Here is a 20,424-nt window from a genome sequence, read left to right as displayed (position 1 = left end):
TGTGGCTACCCTCCGGGTGAGTGGTGCATCTCGCAGGCCTGTTGAGGGGTCGGTTTGGCCCCTGCGGGGGGAGGGGCGGGGAGCCAGCCCGCGCTTCTCCCGCCTTCCGCGGGGTGGCGGGAATTCTCGATGTTTTCGGAGGAGGGAGGAGGGAAGTGCGAAGGTCCGGCCCCGAGGGTGATGCAGTGCTGAGGCCGTCGCATTTCTGGGGGAGAGCAGGGGGCAGCCCAAGCAGTCTCCTACGAAGGGTGGACATGGGTCACCCTTCTTCCTGGCTCTCGGGACTGGAGGTGTCACCAGTTCCTTCCTGGGAGGGAGGGAAGGCAGCTGGCACCGCAGGGTGGGCCCCAGAGAGGGGAAAGAAGTGATTGGATTGCCTACCTGCTGATCTCCAGTTTCTTGTGGATTTGTTAGAGGCTGCAAGCTTTAGCTATCCTGTCTAAATTAAAACATTTTCTTTTTAAAAAGAAACCTGTTGCTGTAGCTTAGTAATACTTAGTTTCTATGACCCTGTGGAATGAGAATCCTGGAATCCGTATCTAGTGGAATGTTAACCTAAAGCAGAAATTTCCAGCCCTAGGTTGTTTTTGAGTCCTACAGTATTTCCATTTACTTCAAAGGAAGTTGCAGAATTCTTACAGATTATTTCAGTTCACTTTGATTTTAAGTGTTATGCCCATTTTACGGAGTGATAAAGCCTAGTGAGTGCCTTTTGTGCTGTGTGCTGCACATGTATTGCCTATTGGGGAAGGTTGGAAATCAAAGGCCTGTCCCTTGGAAATAATCTTTGCCCTTGGCCATACCTATCAGATCTAGCTTGGTAATGGTCTTGGTTTTAGAACCTTGAAAGAGGGATATAGGGTTGTGTCTGGTGTTGCAGTTTTAGTGGCCTGAATAAAATAAAGGCTTTGTGCTCTAAGGCAATAGGTTTTCTTAGGTACGATAAAAATAGAAAGGGAACCAGTTCCTGAGGTTGCAGCTAGGTGGTTAGAGAACAGAGCAAGGGGGTGGTAAACTGAAGTGTGAAGAAGGGGGTGGACAGGTGAGAGAGATGTGGAAGGACAGAATAGGGTCACAGGAGGGATGGGGAGCAGAGGAATTAAGAGATAGACTTGGGAGATGAGAAAAATATTCTTCCCTTAAAAATAAAGAGATCCTCATTTTAGGTGGAAGTTACAAAACAAGTGCCAAGAAAGGCAGTTAATGGTAGAATGGCAGACAGGCGCTAAGGCTGTCTTGTGGAAATTCACTTTAGACCTTAATTTTATCTGAGATTTCCCCCCTTTTGCAAATTCATTAAATATCAACTTTAATTAGTATAGGGCTTTTAGGTTTAGAGTGCTTTCATAAACATCCCCTCATTTGATCCTCATGATAATCTGTATTTGAAGATAACGGCATGTAATTGTATCCCCCATTTTTCAGATGAGTGTTCTCATCTGAATTGAGGTTCAGAGACTTTTAAGTGACTTGTGAGGTCTCTGAATTTAGGTCAGTCCCTCTTCTGTTACTTCAATAACTATTAATTCAAGGGATTTGCCCGATATTTCAGATGTCCACACAGCCTGGTCTTTAATTAATTCAGTGGCAATATGGTTGAATGCTCGGTTAAACTGAAAGAAATTAGAGTATACTAGATAATTTCTAACAAGCAAGGACCTAGGGGAAGTTCTCAACTAGATTAACATTCTTTCCTACCATTCCTGTGCTTCATTAAGACCTCTTTAGGGGTCAGGGAGGTGATGATGGTGGGATGAAATAGAAACTGTAGCCACTACTTAGCTTTTCCATTGTGCTTGTAGTACTTGAAGTGCTTTAGTTCACGGTCTCATTTAATTTTGGCAACAACACTATGAGGTAGCTACTGTGATGGTCCCTGTTGTATAGGAGAGGACATTTGAAACTACAGAATGTAATCATTGTCTTTCTCTACTGACTTCTTAATTTAAAACTATATTTTAAAGATTTTATTTATTTATTTGACAGAGAGATAGAGCAGGAACACAAGCAGGGGGAGTGGGAGAGGGAGAAGCAGGCCTCCCACCAAGCAGGGAGCCCAATGCGGGGGCTCAATCCCAGGACCCTGGGATCATGACCTGAGCCGACGGCAGACGCTTAACAACTGAGCCACCCAGGCGCCCCTAAAAATAATTTTATTATTAAATATTCTAAGCATATAAAATGTATAGGAAGTAACATAATGATACCATTATCACGCCATTCAGCTTTATTTTATCGATGTAGGCAGGCTGAATCCGAGTACTCAGAGGGGGTCTCTCAGATACCAGCCAACCAGGGTTCTTGGCTTTGTGCAGAATAGGAATCAAATGGGAGCCAGGAGGAAGCGAGAGCAGAGTTCATTGAATAGTGTGATAGAGTATAGCAGATGGAGTGTCTGGGACACTCCGAAAATGAAAAGTAAGTCGCTCTGTCACTTGAGGTTATGGGTTTATAGTGGAAAGGGGTCCAGGGTACATGTGCCTTCAGGAACCCAGGGAAGCCTCCGATCAAAGGTGAGTGTAAGGTGAACAATAGGTGTTATTCCATAAATCACTGAAGGTAGGGGATATCGATGCCAGTGTCAGCCAAGGTTTGTTTTAAGCTAATGTCTGGGAACATGTTTGGGATCTGGTTCTTATATGTTATCAGGTGTTTAAGGCCTAGGATGGAACTCAGAGAATGATTAACTTTCTTATCTCCCCTTGGAGTGGCAACATAGCTTCTTTGTTTTACTCAGATGCAAAATATAGAAGATGAGTAAACGGGACTTAGCAGAAAAATAGCAGAAATGGAATCTTTCTAAAATGGTTTCCCTGTCTCATTATGTTGCCCTTTATTTTTTTAAGCCCCAACACGGGCTTGAAGTCACAACCCTGAGACCGAGACCTGAGCTGCTATCAAGGGTCGGTTCCTTAACCTACTGAGCCACCCAGGCACCCTGCCACGTATATATTTTTAAAGTAATTTCTATGTGCCTGATGTGGGGCTCAAACTCACAACTCCCAAGATCAAGAGTCATAGGCTCTTGACTGAGCCAACCAGGCCCCCCCTTGCCATATTTTTTATAGGTCTTTTTTGTTCATTTTTTTAAAGAAATAAACATTATAGATAGAATTGAAGGTACTCATGTCCCCTTGCCATTTCTCTTCCCTCTCCACTACCAGAGGTAACCACTGTCTTGAATTTTGTGCTTCCTATTCCCATGCAAGTTTTTATAATTTAATGATATATGTATCCATACACTATATGGTATTGTTTCTCTAACAGATTGCAAGGGAAAAAAAAGACGGGGAATATATAGATTAAAATACAAAACATATCGACCAGTTGCCTTGTGTGGACTTACTGGATACTGATTTTTTTTAATCTTTAAAAATAATTTATAAAATAATTGGTTACCCAAACCATATATTTTATGGTAAGGAATCCTTGTTATTTACAGATGAAATGATGTGATGCCTGGGATTTGCTTCAAAATAATCCCATTAAGGGGTGCCTGGGTGGCTCAGTTAGCTAAGCGGCTGCCTTGCAGCTCAGGTCATGATCCCAGGGTCCTGGGAGCCCAGTGTGGGGCTCAAACTCAGCAACCGTGAGCTCAAGGCCTGAGCTGAGATCAAGAGTTGGACACTAAACTGACTGAACCACCCAGGTGTCCGGATTATACATTCTTTTTTTTTTTTTTAGATTTTTATTTACTTATCCATGAGAGACAGAGAGAGAGAAGCAGGCTCCCAAGGAGCAGGGAGCCCGATGTGGGACTCGATCCCAGGACCCTGGGATCATGACCTGAGCCGAAGGCAGTCGCTCAACCAACTGAGCCACCCAGGCGCCCCGGATTATACATTCTTTAAGGATGGAAACCATGTCTTTATTTTTTAAGAAGTCCTATAGAAACCAGTTATCTTGCTCAGTGCTGTGTGATGATATTAGCTCAGAAAATGTTTTCTGAAAGAATGCATGAGCTAAAGCTAAAATTCAGGAAGTGGAGGGAAAGCAGGGTGTGGGGAAATTCACAGAAGGCTAATAAGGAATTTTCCAAATTACTGAGTTTAGTGTTTAAGCATTTCTTATAGCTTCTCAGATGTTGAAATGATATATGAAATAGAAGTTTTTTTTATCACCTTTCCCACCTAGAAAATAATTTAGATTAGGTCCATCACTGTTTAAAAGCTAGGTTTTAATTATATAAGTAATTTACAAATATTCAAGTAGAAAAGTAGAATGACACTGAAGTCTCCCCTTGATGTCTCTTTGTCCCCTCATAGGTTATAACAGTCATCAGTTTTGTGTTTATATTTTTCTGGATCTGTTTTTTGCATTTTTTTTTTTTTTAAGATTTTATTTATTTGACAGAGAGACACAGCGAGAGAGGGAATACAAGCAGGGGGAGTGGGAGAGGGAGAAGCAGGCTTCCCGCGGAGCAGGGAGCCCGATGTGGGACTCGATCCCAGGACCCCGGGATCATGACCTGGGCCGAAGGCAGACGCTTAACGACTGAGCCACCCAGGCGCCCCTGTTCTTTGCATTTATATATAAATTGAAAATGAGACTTCGGCATGTGTGGTCATGATTAACTTGTAAATCTTGGTGGAATCTTAAGACATTGCCTCGTCCCTCTTCTCCATCCTGTCCCCATTTTTTATAAATGAGGAAACAAGTCCAAATGGTTAAGTGGCTCACCCAAATTACTACAGCTGGTTAGTGACAGAACCAGGACTACAAGCAAGGTCTCAGTACTCCCGAGCCAGTATTCATCTTACTGGAGCAAATGATATTCTTAAGAAAGTACAAAATTGTTGGGAGGAACAAAACTAGTTCCTTAGTTGCATAATTTTTCCTCTAAAGGTTTTTCTTTGATGTTCTTGACTCAAAATCCAACTTTCTGGTATTTAAAAAAAAATCAAGATCAAAATTAATAGGTGGAGCACCTTAAAGCATAATACAGTTGACTTTGTAATTAGCAGAGTTGAAAGTGATGAGAAGATCCTCTAATTTTCTTTGTGCCTGCAGGAAGGTGGGAGTCAATCATTTTGACAAGTCTCCTGAAAGGAACAGCTAGCGGGAGCTGAAACCTTTTTCCATTTGGTCTCGTGGCAAAGAGATCACACCAGCAGCTCCACACAGTATGGAAGACAATTCTTATATTCTTAAAGTGTTTTTTTTTTTTTTTAAATTTTAGAAGTTGTACATTTGTTTTTTTTAAAGTATAAACCGTGAGAATCCAAACATTTTACATAATATATATTTGTTTTATTTGTATGTTGTGGATATTAATCCATGGTAGTATATATTGATCTACTTCATTATGTTTTAAATAGTTGTAAAGTATTCCATAGTATGGATGTACCATGATTTCACTGAGCAATTCTGGTGATGGACATTTAGGTTGTCTCCAATATTTGGCGCTTTTGAATAATGCTGCTTTGAACATCCTTACAAATGTATCCATGTGCATTTGTATAGGTACTGCTGCAGGAAAAATTCACAGAATTGAAATTGTGGGGTCAAATGGTATTGCAAATTACTCTCCACAAAATATTGTGCTGACTTACACTCTTTTATACTGATAGTGTGTGAGGATGCTTATTTCCTATATCCTTATCAACTTAGATATTATGGCATCCTAATTTTCACTATTTTGTTAGGAAGAAAATATGTCACTGTTCTAATGTATATTTCCATGATCCTGGTAAGGGTAAATATCTTAAAATTATTTCTCATGTTGCAAGTCACAGTGCAAAGAATTCGAAATATCAGGACACCACCACTGTAGAACAGATAGAAGTTGATATAGGGGTAATTCCTGTTCCTCAGTGAAATTGCCTCTTATTTTTCCAGATATGACGTGCTCACTTGTGCCCTCTGAACAGTCTTCTGGAACTTCTCTCTTGCCTAAAGACAATGCCCCATTTTCTTGGGGTTCCTTGGATGAGGATGGATTGGATGACTCCTTGCTGGATCTGTCTGAGGGAGAAGAAGATGATGGCCATTTTAGTTTCACAGAGGAAGATATTCAGGAGCTCTTGAAGGATGATGACCTTAAAGATGATAGCAGGCGTGTTGAGAAGGGAGGGAAAGGGAGTCAAATTCTATTTGATACTTCCCAAGAGAAAAATTCATTGTATAGCTTGGGACCAGTAGCTGAGACCCCTGGCCTCTTGAAACTACCTCAATTAAGTACATCAGTTGGTCATGGACCAACTCCTACTAAACCATTAAACAGACACTCTGCACTAGAAAAGAATCCTATAAAAATAACAGTTACACCGTTTGATCCAACAGTTTGTGATGCTGTGCTTGATAAGGACAAGACTGATTCATCCAAAGATACTGAAAAACCCTCCTCCCTTGGGGAAGAGATGAGAAAAGATGGTCTTAGCCCAGATGAGAGCAAACTCTGCACTGAGTCTAAAGGGATCAGTCCCAGTAATTCTGCTTGGGATGTGCCCCCACTCTCTTCTCCTTCAGACAATGACTTTGAACAAACTGTGTCTGATAAAAATATATCTGACGGTAAGAAAACTACACCTGTGTTCTCTCAGATCTTGGACCATTCAGAGACTCCGAATACGGGGTCTTCCTGGAAAAATGGATCAAATAAATCAAATTGTGAAGTGAGGTTTCCGGTTGTTTCCAGTTCATCAAACAAAGTAAGTATATTTTTTCAATGTAAAGAGAAAAATTATTTTCATTCACAAGCTGTATAGCAGAGCTTTGTATTCATCAAACAAATTGGGAGTTGAATCCTGACTAGAACTGTGACCTTGGTAAAATTCTTTAGCCTCTCTGTTTCCTCATATTTCTTATCTATAAATTGTACTAAATAATACCTCACAGTATAGTAAGGATTAATGAAATAATGTATTTATAGTAACTGGTATATAATATTAAATTACTACTTATTGAATAATTACTAAGATAATGATGATTTTACTATTATTTTTCCCTTCTTTGGGTTTCAGCTTAAGTCTCAATCTTTGGTTGCCACGCTAAATGAGATACAGCACCTGATCAGCCACTGAAGAGCTGAAAAATCTTGGGCAATTTTCCTAACCTCTTTGAGCCTGATTCCCTGTCTATCAAATGGGCATGCCACTTAGGATTTCTTCCTTTTCCTTAAAATTACAGTCACTATCTCATTTAAAGTATCTGTCATAGTGCCTGGTACACAGGAGGGTTTAGAAATATGCCTCTGTAGCCTTTATTAAGAATAAAAGAATATGTCCATCAATAGTGTTTTCAGCTTTTTCCTTATAATTATCTTTCCTTCTGCTCTGAACGAAAGCAGGATGTTCTTGACAAGGATTCGGGGAAGCTGAAAGTCAATGAGAGAAGACTAGGCAAAGTCATTCCTGTTCTGCAAGCCAAAACAAGGTAACAGTATGATAATATTCTGGTTTCTGTTTGTTCTCTTCAATTTCTTTCTTCCCCTCCTCAGTTACCCCTTAGTGTGGAGTAAAACCATGTACCAGGTGTAGGCATACTTTTAAGTTCTGGGACCACTAACATGTAGCTCTGTGACCTTGGGCAAGTCAAATGATCTGTGACTTCAGTTTATTTGTCAACAAATGAGGCTAATGATGCCTTTTCTGCTGCCTCACAAGGTTATTTTGGGAGTAAAAAAGACATATTAGTGAAAGCACTGTATAAATGTAAGATTTCTTTTCCTGTGCATCAGGAAGCCTGGTCACAGGACAGGAGGTTAGAATAATTTTAACACAAATATTAAAATACAATTATGTAGAAAATCCTTTTGTCATCTCTCCCAACTTGAATGCAACTGTCCTTGGGGAAAAATTATAGTGGAGGTTGTGGATTTGGGTCACCTTTTCAATCTATTCTCTTGTTGCCAGGAGATGGCAGTGTCTACATGGGCCTTCTCAATTAGCAAAGCTATTTTTTAGGTTGAGTCAGATTGGCTTCCTTACAATGAGATTAAAAAAATTTTTTTTGATTATACAGATATTAAATTTTTTTTGATTTTATTTATTTATTTGACAGAGAGACACAGCGAGAGAGGGAACACAAGCAGGGGGGAGTGGGAGAGGGAGAAGCAGGCTTCCCACTGAGCAGGGAGCCCAATGTGGGGCTTGATCCCAGGACCCTGGGATCATGACCTGAGCTGAAGGCAGATGCTTAACGACTGAGACACCCAGGTGCCCCTGCTTAAAATTTTTTATTTATTTTTATTTTTTTAAGATTTTATTTATTTATTTGACAGAGAGAGAGAGAGGGAGAGCAGCGCACAAGCAGGGGGAGCGACAGGCAGAGGGAGAGGGAGAAGCAGACTCACCGCTGAGCAGGGAGCCCAATGCAGGGCTCCATCCCAGGACCCTGGGATCATAACCCAGCCCAAAGGCAGACGCTTAACTGACTGAGCCACCTAGGCGCCCCACTGCTTTACATTTTTTTAAATAAATTAAAAATAAGGCTAACGTCCCCTTTGACTACTGTCCCTAACCCCAGTTTTTTGTTTTTTTTGTTTTGTTTTGTTTGCATAATTGAGGGAAACTTTGTGACTTACTTAAAGTGGAAATTATACCAAGGAGCCAAGTCAGGCTACTTGGGGCAGTTATGTACTTACTATCTCAATATTCTCATCCACTGACTCCACAGTTATCAGTGCAGTCAGGATGAGCAAGGGCCAGACATTGTTCTTGCCAAGGTCACCAGTATTCTAATTGCCACATCCAGCTGGTTCTTTTTTTTTTTTTTTTTTTAAGATTTTATTTATTTATTTGAGAGAGAGAGAATGAGAGACAGAGAGCATGAGAGGGAGGAGGGTCAGAGGGAGAAGCAGACTCCCCGCTGAGCAGGGAGCCCGATGCAGGGCTCGATCCAGGGACTCCAGGATCATGACCTGAGCTGAAGGCAGTTGCTTAACCAACTGAGCCACCCAGGTGCCCCCAGCTGGTTCTTTTTGGTCTTTATCTAATTCAGTTTTTCTGTGGCTCTCTATCAAGTTAGCTATGTCCTGATTAACCTTGAATTACTCAACGAGTGCTTTCTTTCTCTAGGGACTAGGTAATCTTCACTTTCTTATGCCCTGTTAACAGGAGTTTATATCTATTTCTCATCTTCCTTTTTTTCTTACCTTCATACTTGATTTCAGCTTTTTACTAATACTGTCTTCTGTCACTGGATCTTAAAGAGTATTTTGCCTCTGCAAGTTAGTAATTTTAACTGATCAGCAATATATGACTTCTCTCTACAAAGCACTATACTCATGGTTCTAATGAACTGTTTTTCCTCCTTCTGGTTTGCTTTGTTCAAGGACTAATGTTCCGACGTTTTCACAATCAGATCTAGAAAAGCAGAAGGAAAGTTATCTCAAGGAAGTCATTGCTCATATAGAACACCCGAAGGACACTAACCAAGGTAACATGGTAGCCAAAGAATGGCATGTAAAAGATGTGATGGGATTTTTTTTTTCCAGTGTAATACAGATTAAACTGGGAGATTATTTTGAGTTTTCTTAAATTGATGAGAGAGATAACTTTCTTACCCAAAGATTTTTACTTGAAGGGATTGTCTAACCAAATAAGATCTTAAGTGGTTTGGCTAACCAGTATTAGAGGGTGATCCAAGGAGACTCATACCAGTACATGAAGAGTGCCTCCGCTATGGATGAGGGCTGAAACCAGACCTGTAGTTTTTTAGATAGGGAATTTTTTGTTTGAAAAATAGAAGTGGATGACCAGGGGCTGCTTAGTAATTGTTAGTTTTTTATTTAGAATTATTTCTTTTCCTTGTTTCCTTTAGGATTTAAATGTAAAAAGCAAGTATTTCAAATACCATTCTGCATCTTGACATTTGAATAAAAGCTCTTAAAAGGTTTTGACTACCTTCCAGATTCTTCAAGCTGAGTTCTCCCTGGTTCACTAAAAGCTCTTACAAACCAAAATGACAGGATTCTTTCTCCAGGCCTCAAGAGATTATTGTCTATGTTATTATTCATCCTGGACTAGTAGCTGATCGGAAAGCTCCTAAAGGGAGGGGAACTTGTGGGCTATAATGAAGGTGCCGAGATTAGAGAGGTACTGATAAAAGGATTCTTTCTCATGAAGATTGCTCCATATTCCATCATCTTCAGCTTCTTTGTTCATTTAGCAAACCTTTCTCAACTACTTTCAGTGGTGGTAGGTTTGAAGATTAGGGATTGGAAATGTAAAGAGGATCAAAGTAGGGTCCTGGCTCTCTAGGAATTGATAGATCAGAGAAGGAAAAGATAATTATACCACATTATTGATTGGAATACCTCTAATCAGTAGAGATATAATTCTAATAGAATTGTGTATAAAGTGCACTAGGAGCAAGGAAGAAGCACTTTTGTTTGCGTTTGGGGACAGTGGAAGATGGGGAAAGAGGATGCTCTAGGTAGGCTCCATGGGGAAGATAATTCTGTTACTCGAAGATCTGTCATAAATCACTAGGAAGAGTTTTAGGGGAACTTTTCGCCGAAGATTCAGAGGAGACTCCCCTTTATTTATGAATCTTTAATTATTTAGTAGTTTTAGAACTACATTGGCCAGAAGAATTTTTTATTCCAGGTCCTTTTATTTTTTAGTCACAGCTTTCATTAAGCATTCAAATGCTACTTGTAATGATTGCTCAGCTCTCTGCTTGTGAGCTCTCTTTGTTTGAACTGTTTTAAAGGTCTGGCTGGTGGAACTAGAGACATTCCTCTCCCACTGGCCTGGACCCCCTTCACCCGGGTCATTGATTGGAGGGGCAGATTAAAAGAAGTTTGTATATATTTAACCTCTGTGGAAGAGACTTGAACATTGCTTTTCCCTCTGTGAAGTGACCTTCTTTTATGTCCTAGGCAATTCAGACTGATGATATCCAATTATATTTTCCTTTCTCATTTGGGGCATTTAGAAAAGAAAATTTCCTAAGAAAAGCAGTGAGCAGCTGCTCATGTTTGTAGCATCTTTTCCAGTCTCTCTCCCATTCAGCAGTCTCTCTCCTACTTTACCATAGTAATCTGTATCCCATGAGGAACAACTAGAATAATGCATATAGAGGAAAGACAGCATACTTTAGTGGTTGGGAAAGTAAAGTCTAGTCTAAAGTTAACTTCTGGGTTCATACCCTAGCTCCACTGCTTACTGGCTTTTTGACCTTGAGCCAATAAAAACTCAGTTTTCTCATTTGCAAAATGGGTGTAATAATGAGGCTTAGCATATGTGAAAATTTAAGTACAACTGTAATGCATAGAACAGTACCCAGCCATAGCTGCCGACATTTATTGAACACTTGGTATTATTCACAAGAAAGGGTGTCCTTTCACACTGGTTTTTATAGGTAAAATAGTATGATGTCAGGTGTTTGTTTTCAGATCTTGAAAAAAAAAGCCAAAACCCTGGAAAATTAGAGGAAACAACTTTAACAAAATGTTGATGAATGAAGCTGAACGATAGTTATGTGTGGGTTCAGTATGTTATTTTCTACTTTGTGTCTATTTGAAAAAATATCCATAGTAAAAAGTTACTTATTTTTTTTAAAGTGCATCTTTTAGGGGATTCCTTTTTGACATCTAAGAACTGTGAACATCACCAATTATTCTAAAAATTTCACAGGCCTCTGGTGTCCACAGGCTTCTGCTTTCTAGGAACCCAGTGTGCTACCATGTTCTTGTGTTCCTTCCCACTGCCTGCTATTCGTGCATCCAGAGTTTAAAGATTATATACTAAATTGCAGAGGAGAGTGGGGGGGTCATATTTCATTGCTCCTCTATTTATATATGAAGTAAAGAGCAACCAGAAGCAAACAGAGGAAGCATATAGTGCCTCCTGTCCTTTTTGATATGTGTAGTGCTCAGTCACCTTGGAAAAGTATAACTGTTCAAGTTCTTTATTAGATACAGAGAAATTAAAATGAGTGGATTTAAATGTAGTTCCTGCCAATTCAGTTTGAATCCTCTCCATTGGGTTAATCATCTTTCACTTTATCAATAATGTGTATGTTTTTGGTACAGAATATGATAATGTAAATCATCCTTCAACTAAATAATCTCTTTTTAGTTTAATGCCACATGAGTCTCTAATAACATTTAGAAAGAAATACCAGCAACTTCTTCCTGACATTGCAGCTCATGGAAAACTTTATATGGAATTATAAGTTCTAGAGTAGAAAAGGATCATTAAGATTTTCTTAATGTATCAGTATATATCTCTTTGCCAAGTGACCATTCAGCCTTTGCTTAGAATTCTAATAATACAAAACTCATTAAATCATGAAGCAGGCCATTCATTGCTTAAAAAATTCTAATTCTTAGAAAAGTTATTCTTTACATTGAGCCAAACTCTGCTTCCCTGTAGTTTCCAGTGATAGTTTCTAGTTCTGCCCTCTGGGATCACAAAAAATAGCTATTACCGTCCAAATACTTAATGTATTCTAAGGACCTTTTCATGTTAAATATCTCAAGATTTTTAATGATTACAAAGTATTATATAATTTATTATTCCGTCTTGGATAATTAGGTTGTGCCCATTTTCATTAGTAATGCTGCAGTGAACATTCTGGTCAATAAATATTTATGTACAACTCTTATTTCTATAGGATGAATACCTAGAAGTGGAATTGCTGGGTAAAGTATATAAATATTTTAAAAACCTCTGTTACATGTTACCAGATTGTCCTGCCCCCAAAAATTGTATTAATTTTTTTGTCACCAGTTTGATAGGTAAATTTTAACATATTTTGTTTTAATAATTAGTGAGGTTAAACATTTTTTATTTATTTATTTTTGAAATATATATTTATAATTTTTAAAAATCATTTAATATCTAGTTTATATTCCAGTTTCCCCAGTTGTCCCAAAAATGTCTTCTTGTAAATTGTTCAAACAGGATCTAATCAAGGTTCACGTGTTTAATTATTGTCTTCTTAGTCTCTCTTAATCTAGGTCACTTGTTTTGTAGATTGTCTCACATTCTGAATTGTGTCTGATTGTTTCCTTGTGGTGTCGTTTAACTTGTTCCTCTATCCCCCTGTATTTCCCGTAAACTGGAAGTTGGATCTAGAGGAGGGATTAGATTTAGAGTAAGCATTTTTGGCTGGTATAATTTATAGGTACTGTTGTCTATTTATCCTGTATCAGATTAGGGGGCATCACCTAATGACAGGGTGTTCTAATAGTGATGCTAAGTTTGATTACTTTGTTAAAGTGTTAACTGCCATGGGGCGCCTGGGTGGCTCAGTCAGTTAAGCATCTATCTTTGGGTCAAGTCATGACCCTAGGGTCCTGGGATCCAGCCCTGTGTCGAGCTCCCTGCTCAACTTGGAGCCTGCTTCTTCCTCTCCCTCTGCCTGCCGCTCCCCCTGCTTGTGCTCTCTCCCTCGCTCGCTCTCTGTCAAATAACTAAAGTCTTAAAAAAAAAAAAAAATGAAGTGTTAACTGCCACATCTTTCCATTATAAGGCACATTTTCCCCTTTGTAATTAGTAAGTCATCTGTGGGGTATTGCTTCAGTATCATTTGAATATCTTGTTCCACAGCAGTTCTTAATTATTTGAATATTCATTGATGATCCTTACCTAAATCGGCTACTATACAGAGAGTTGTATAGAAAGTGTTCATTTTCTAAATATATAATTTCTTTTACAATGATTACCTACCATTCTTCTATGAAGATTTTTTTTAGTATCACTATTACCTTATAGATTTTTTTGTTTGTTTGTTTGTTTGTTTTGTTTTGTTTTTTTTGAGAGACAGAGAGCATGAGAGGGAGGAGGGTCAGAGGGAGAAGCAGACTCCCTGCCGAGCAGGGAGCCCGATGCGGGACTCGATCCAGGGACTCCAGGATCATGACCTGAGCCGAAGGCAGTTGCTTAACCAACTGAGCCACCCAGGCGCCCCTTACCTCATAGATTTTTAAAAATTAATGTGTTATAGTTGATAATAGTCATTACTTTTTTTTGATGCTCTGTTTGTCTCAAATTTGACCAATGGGAACTCCTTCCTTCAAGTGGGCTCCTGTGTCTACTGACATGACTCTATTAATCTTTTTTTTAAAATTGTGGTAAGCAAAATAACATAAAATTCACCAATTAAACCATTTTTAAGTGTGCAGTTCAGTAGTGTTAAATTTATTCACATTAACTTTTTTTATCTTGCAAGTCTCAAACTCTATACATACCATTAAAAAACGACTAGCCTTTTTCCCTTCCCTGTAGTCCCTGGTAAACACCATGCTACTTTCTGTTTCTGTGAATTTGCCTAAATAGATACCTCATATAAGTGGAATCAAACAGTACTTTTTATGACTGGCTTATTTCATTTAGCATAATGTCCTCAAGGTTCATCTGTGTTGTAGCATGTGCCAAATTTCCTTCCTTTTTATGGCTGAATAATATCCCATTATATGTATATACCACAGTTTATCCATTTATCCTTCAGTGGACATTTGAGTTGCTTCTACCTCTTGGCTGTTGTGAATGATAATGCTTTGAACATGGGTGCGCATCTGCTAGAGATACCTATCTCCTCAAGACCCTGCTTTCAGTTCTTTTGGATATGTACCCAGAAGCATTGTTAGATCATATGTAGTTCTACTTTGAATTTTTTGAGGAAACTCCCTCCTGTTTGACACAGTGGTTGTACTATTTTACAATCCCACTGACAGTGTATAAGGGTTCCAGTTTCTCTACATCCCCACCAACGCTTGTTATTTTCTGTTTTCTGGTGGTAGTTGCCCTAAATGGTTGTTATATCCATATCCATCGGTATTATAGCTATGCAAATATTGCTCACTGCGAAGTCAGATAGTATACTATGGTTTCATTTTCTCGAATCTGTTTTTCTGAAGTAGTTAATTACCACACTTGTTTTTTTAAACTATAAATTAATTTATCCTTAATTTTTTTTTACAAATGTAACTTACATCCTTATCTATGTTGTCTGTGTGTCTGTGTCGTGCCCCCTCCCCCCCAAATGCCCAGACATACCCAGTAATCTATCAATTCCTTTAAAATTTTTTTCTGGAGACCTTTCTAGAGCCTTGTGTTCTGCTCCAATCTATACTGCTTGTTCTGTAGCCTTGCTGCAGAGCTATCATCCTGGTGTTTCCCTTTGCTGCCTTCCTGGATTGAATCCTGTTCTGGATCCCCATTTCTTCCTTTTGATCTATTTTAGTGGAGCACATTCTTTGAGAATTTCTAAGAAAATGATGGATAAATTTGGGTGGCCCTTCCATATCTGAAAACATCCTTATCCTCATACTTGATTGGTAGTTTGGTATAGAATTCTAAATTAAAAGTCATTTTTCCTCAGAATTTTGAAGGCATACATCTAATGTTCTTGTGAAGAAGTCTGTTATTAATTTAATTTTTATTCCTTTTAATGTAACCTGCTTTTTTCTCTCTGGAAGTTCTTAGCCTTCTCTTTATCCATTATTTTATGCAAATTAGTCCACTTGCGGGGACATTTTCTTATTGGCTTCTTTACTTTCATATTCACATTTATGATTTCTAAGTTTTTTTTTTCCTGTTCTGTTCCCTTTGCATATTATGTTGTTCTTATTTTATGAACTAATTGCTTATCTCCAGATTTTTTTTTGTTTGTTTGTTTAAAGATTTTATTTATTTATTTGAGAGGGAAAGAGAGAGGGAGAGAGAGAGAGCGTGCAAGAGCAGGAGGAGGGAGAAGCGGGCTTCCCGCCGAGCAAGGAGCCCGATGCGGGACTCAATCCCAGGACCCTGGGATCATGACCTGAGCCAAAGGCAGTCGCTTAACCGACTGAGCCACCCAGGTGCCCCGATTTTCTTCTTTTTTGAGTAATAATTCAAATACAGTAAACACAAATTTAACGTATACAACTTGTTGAGTTTTGACATTTCTTTACACCCATGAAACTCACTGCAATTAAGATAAATATACCACACCACAAAGTTTCTTTGTGCCTCTTTGTAATTCCTCCTTCCTGCCTTTCCTTGCCCCCTTCAATTCCCAGGCAACCACTGATCTGCTGTCACTATAGTTTGTAATTTCTAGAATTTTATGTAAATGGAATCATACAGTATATATACTAGCTTTTCTCAAAGCAAAATTATTTTGAAATTCATCATTTTGTTGATAGTTTATTCCTTTTCATTGCTGAGCAGTATTCCATTATAGAAATATACCGCAATTTGTTTATCCATTCACCTGTTGATGGACATTTGGGTTGTTTCCAAATTTTGGCTATTACCAATAAAGCTGTTATGACTATTCATGTACAAATCTTTGTATGGATATGCTTTCATTTTTCTTGAGTAAAAATCTAGGGGTAAAATGACTGGGCCATATGGTAGGTGTATGTTTAATTTTTTAAGAAACTACCAAACCTGGGGCACCTAGGTGGCTAAGTTGGTTAAGCATCCGACTCTTGATTTCGGCTCAGGTCACGATCTCAGGGTCATGAGATTGAGTCCCGAGTTGGGCTCTGTGCTCATCTGGGAGTGCTTGAGATTTTCTCCCTCTGCCCCTCCCCCAACTCATGCTTGCTCTCTCTCTGGCTGTCTTTCTGTCTCTCAGATAAATAAATCTTTAAAAAAAACCCAAACCACCAAACTTTTCCAAAGTGGTTATACTATTTTATATTCTCACTAGCAGTGTATGAATTCCAGATGATCCCATCCTTACAAAGGATTGTTTGTTGCCAGTATATAGAAATTCAGGTGATTTTTGTACATTGATCTTATATTCTGCAGCCTTGCTAATAAATTCACTTGTTAGTTTTGGTACCTTTTTTGTAGATCGCATCAGTTTCTGTATCTATGATCATCAGCAAATAAACACATTTTTACTTGTTCCTTTCCGATTTGGATGCCTTTTATTTAATTTTTTTGCCATATTGCACTGGCTAGAACTCCAGTACAATGTTTAATACAAGTAATACAGGTAACTTGTTGCTGATCTTAGGAGGAAAACATTTAGTCTTTCACTATTATGTTAACTATAATGTTAGCTGTATCTCTTAGATACCCATTATCAACTTTACACTCTTGAGAGTGTTATTAGAAGTGGATACTGGATTTTGTCAAATAGTTTATCTGCATCTGTTGAGATGATCATAGTGTTGTGTTTTTTAAAGTCCATTAATTAGAGAATTATACTATTTGATTTTCCAGTGTTAAGCCAGTCTTGCATTTCTGGTCTTAATTCATTCTGCACTTGGTTCTTAAAGTATTATCCTTGTAAAGTAATAGCATTGGGTTGATTCGCTAAAATTTTATTATGCATTTTTGCATCTGCCTTAATAAGGGATATTGGTCTATACTTGTAATTTCTTGATCTGGTCTTGGTGTCAGAGTAATGTTGGCCTCACAGAATGAATTGGGAAGTATTTCTACCTCTTCAAATTTTCTGGAAGAGTTTGTATAGAAGAATTGGTACTTCTTTTTGGGTAACCTTTGTAGTCTTTCAAGGAATTTGACCATTTCATCTAAGTTGTTAAATTTATTAACATGAAATTAATAACATTCCCTTATTAGCCTTTTCCTTATTTATTTATGTTTGTTTATTTATTTTAAAGATTTTTATTTATTTATTTAGAGAGAACCAGGATGCAGTTAGGGAGAGGGGGAAAGGGAGAGAGAGAATCCCAGGTAGACTTTGCTCTGAGCACAGAGCCCAATGGAGGGTGGGGGAGCTCGATCTCACAACCCCAGGATCATGACCTGAGCAGAAATCAAGAGTCAGATGATTAACCGAGTGAGCCACCCAGGCCCCTGCCTTTTATATAGTATTCTCTAGTGATGGTTATCTTTCCCATTCTTGGTATCAGTAATTTGTGTTTTCTCTCTTCTAATCAGTCTAGCGAAAAGTTTATGAACACTATGATGTAGTACTTTCTTTAAAAAAAAAAAACCAGCTTTTGTTTTACTGATTTTTCTCTATTTTTCTATTTTCTATTCATTAATTTCCATTCTGATATTTATTATGTCCTTTTTTCTGCTTACTTTGTGTTTCATTTGCTCTTTTTCTAGTTTCTTTATATGGTTGCTAAGACCGTTTTGAGACCTTTCTTTTCTAATTTAGTAAGGGATGTTAGGAACTAGAGAGATATATTCATGCAGTCTCTGTTTATGCCTTGCCCTTTTTTTAAAATCAACTTTACTGAGGTATACTTTACATGCAATAAAATGTACCCATTTTAAGGGTACATTTTGCTGAGCTTTGACAAATTTATGCACCTGTGAAATCATCACAACAATCAAGATTGATAGAACATTCCTACTATCCCCCAAATTTCCCTTGTGCTCCATCTCAGTCATTCTGTCCCTGCCCAGCTCCTGCACTGGGAAAGCACTGATTTCTTTTTGGTCACTCTAATTAGATTTGTCTTTTCTAGAGTTTCATATAAATTGAGTCATGAAATATGTGTCCTTTTGTGTTTGGCTTATTTTACTTGGAGTAATTTTTACATATTTACCTTTGTTGTTGTGTGTATATAGTAGTTCTGTAGTTTACTGCTGAATTTTTCCTTGTATTAATATACTGTAGTTTAGTCACTTGTTGAAAGACATCTGTGCTTCTAGTCTTTGGCTGTTATGAATAAAGCGTCTATGAACATTCATATATGGGTTTTTGTATAGATGTGTATTTTCATTTCTCCAAGGTAAATAATTAGAGTGGAATTGCTGAGTCATAGAGTGTTTGTATAACTTTTCCAAAGTGATCATACTATTTATTGTGAGTTTTGTATTGCAAAGGCTTAGGTTCTTTTTTATATATGCATATGTAGTTATTCTAGCACCATTTGTTGAAAAGATGATCCTTTCCATGGATTTCTGAATTCTCTATTCTGTTCCACTGATATACATGTCTGTTCTTACGCCAATATTATACTGTCTTGATTACTATAACTTACAGCAAGTCTTGAAATTATTTGGATTTCTATAACTTTAAAAAAAAATTAACTTCAGCTTGTCAGTTTGTTCAAAAACACCTGTTGGGTATTTCATTGGGATTGTGTTGAATCTATAATAGATCAGTTTGGGGAGAACTGACATCATAACAATACTTGAGCCTTCTAATCTGTGAACAGGATATATTTCTCCATTTATTTATGGCCTTGTTAATTTCTGTCAGTAACATCTTGTAGTTTTTATTGTACAGATCTTGCACGTATTTGGTTAAATTCATCAGTATCTCAGTGCTTTTTTATAATTTAATAAATGGTCACCACCATAAGTATAGTCACCATACAATATTATTAAAATATTACAATATTCTGTATGCTGTATTTTTCATCTCCATGACTTGCTTATTTTATAACTGGAAGTTTGTACCTCTTAATTTCCTTTATCTATTTCACCCATTCCCCCACCCACCTTCCTGTTGGCAACCACAAGTTTGTCCTCTCTGTTTAAGAGTGTGTTTGAGTCTTTCTTGTTTTTTTGTTCATTTGTTTTGTTTTTTCGGTTCCACATATAAGTGAACTCATATTTGTCCTCTGTCTGACTTATTTCTCTAACGTTATACCACCTAGGCCCATCCATATTGTTGCAAATGATAAGATCTCATTCTTCTTTATGGCCGACTAATATTCTTGTGTGTGTGTGTGTGTGTATTTATTCATTCATCTATTATAGACAGTTAGGTTGCTTCCATATCTTGGCTATTGTAAATAATGTTGCAATAAGCATAGGGGTGCATATATATTTTCAACTTAATGTTTTTGCTTTCTTTGGGTAAATACCCAGGAGTGGAATTACTGGATCATATGGTATGTCTATTTTTAATTTTTTGAGGAACCTCCAATACTGTTTTCCATAGTGGTTGCACCGGTTTACATTCCCAGCAATAGTCCACAAAGGTTCCCTTTTCTCCACATCCTCACCAACAGTTGTTATTTTTTGTTGTTTTGATACTAGCCATTCTGACTGGTGTGAGGTGATATCCCATTGTGGTTTTGATACTTTTGGTAACTTTTTGATAAATCCCATAGGGTTTTCTGTGTTAACATGGTATCTCCAAATACGGACAGTTTATTTCTTCCTTTCCAATCTATAGGCCTTTGTTTCTTTTTTTTGCCTTGCTGCACTGGCTAGGACCTCTAGTACATTAAGTATATTAGCTGTAGGTTTATCATTGATACCCTTTATCAGGTTTGAAGAAGTTCCCCTTCTTTTGGTAGTTTGGTGAGAGTTTTTATCATGAATGAGTGGTGAATTTTGTCAGTTGAATTTTCTGCATTTATTTAGAAGGTCATATGGTATTTTGACTTATTCTGTAATGTGGTGTATTACATTTATTGATTTTTGACTCTTAGGCTAACTTGCATTCCTAGGATAAACTCACTGGCCTTACTGAATTATCCTTAATTAAGTTTGCTAATATTTTTAAGAGTTTTTACATCTTGTTTATAAGGAGTTTTGGTTTTTCGTTTTTCTTGTGTTGTCCTCTAAGTATCATAGTAGTACTGGCTCCATAAAA

General features: G+C 37.9%; 1 protein-coding gene across 6 annotated transcripts in view; it reads left to right on the top strand.

The window, feature by feature from the left end:
* S100PBP (S100P binding protein) overlaps positions 1–20,424 on the top strand; it is a 34,559-nt gene that overhangs the window by 548 nt on the left and 13,587 nt on the right. For 2 of the 6 annotated variants that reach the window (XM_035019188.1, XM_035019192.1), the window contains exons 2-5: positions 5,011–5,123; positions 5,839–6,650; positions 7,286–7,374; positions 9,275–9,378. In XM_035019188.1, the coding sequence (XP_034875079.1) occupies positions 5,841–6,650; positions 7,286–7,374; positions 9,275–9,378 (1,003 nt within the window). In that variant the 5' untranslated portion in view covers positions 5,011–5,123; positions 5,839–5,840. Of the gene's footprint in view, positions 1–2,140; positions 2,514–5,010; positions 5,124–5,838; positions 6,651–7,285; positions 7,375–9,274; positions 9,379–12,564; positions 12,593–20,424 lie in introns of those variants that run through there. The other 4 variants (XR_004681737.1, XM_035019189.1, XM_035019191.1 and 1 more) reach the window with 4 other exon arrangements.

The sequence above is a fragment of the Mirounga leonina genome, unplaced genomic scaffold, assembly GCF_011800145.1.
Source record: "Mirounga leonina isolate KUSES-001 unplaced genomic scaffold, KU_Mleo_1.0 Mir_173, whole genome shotgun sequence".
Taxonomy (NCBI): Eukaryota; Metazoa; Chordata; class Mammalia; order Carnivora; family Phocidae; genus Mirounga; species Mirounga leonina.
Note: the sequence above shows the minus strand (reverse complement) of the source record. Positions and strands in the feature narration are given on the sequence as shown.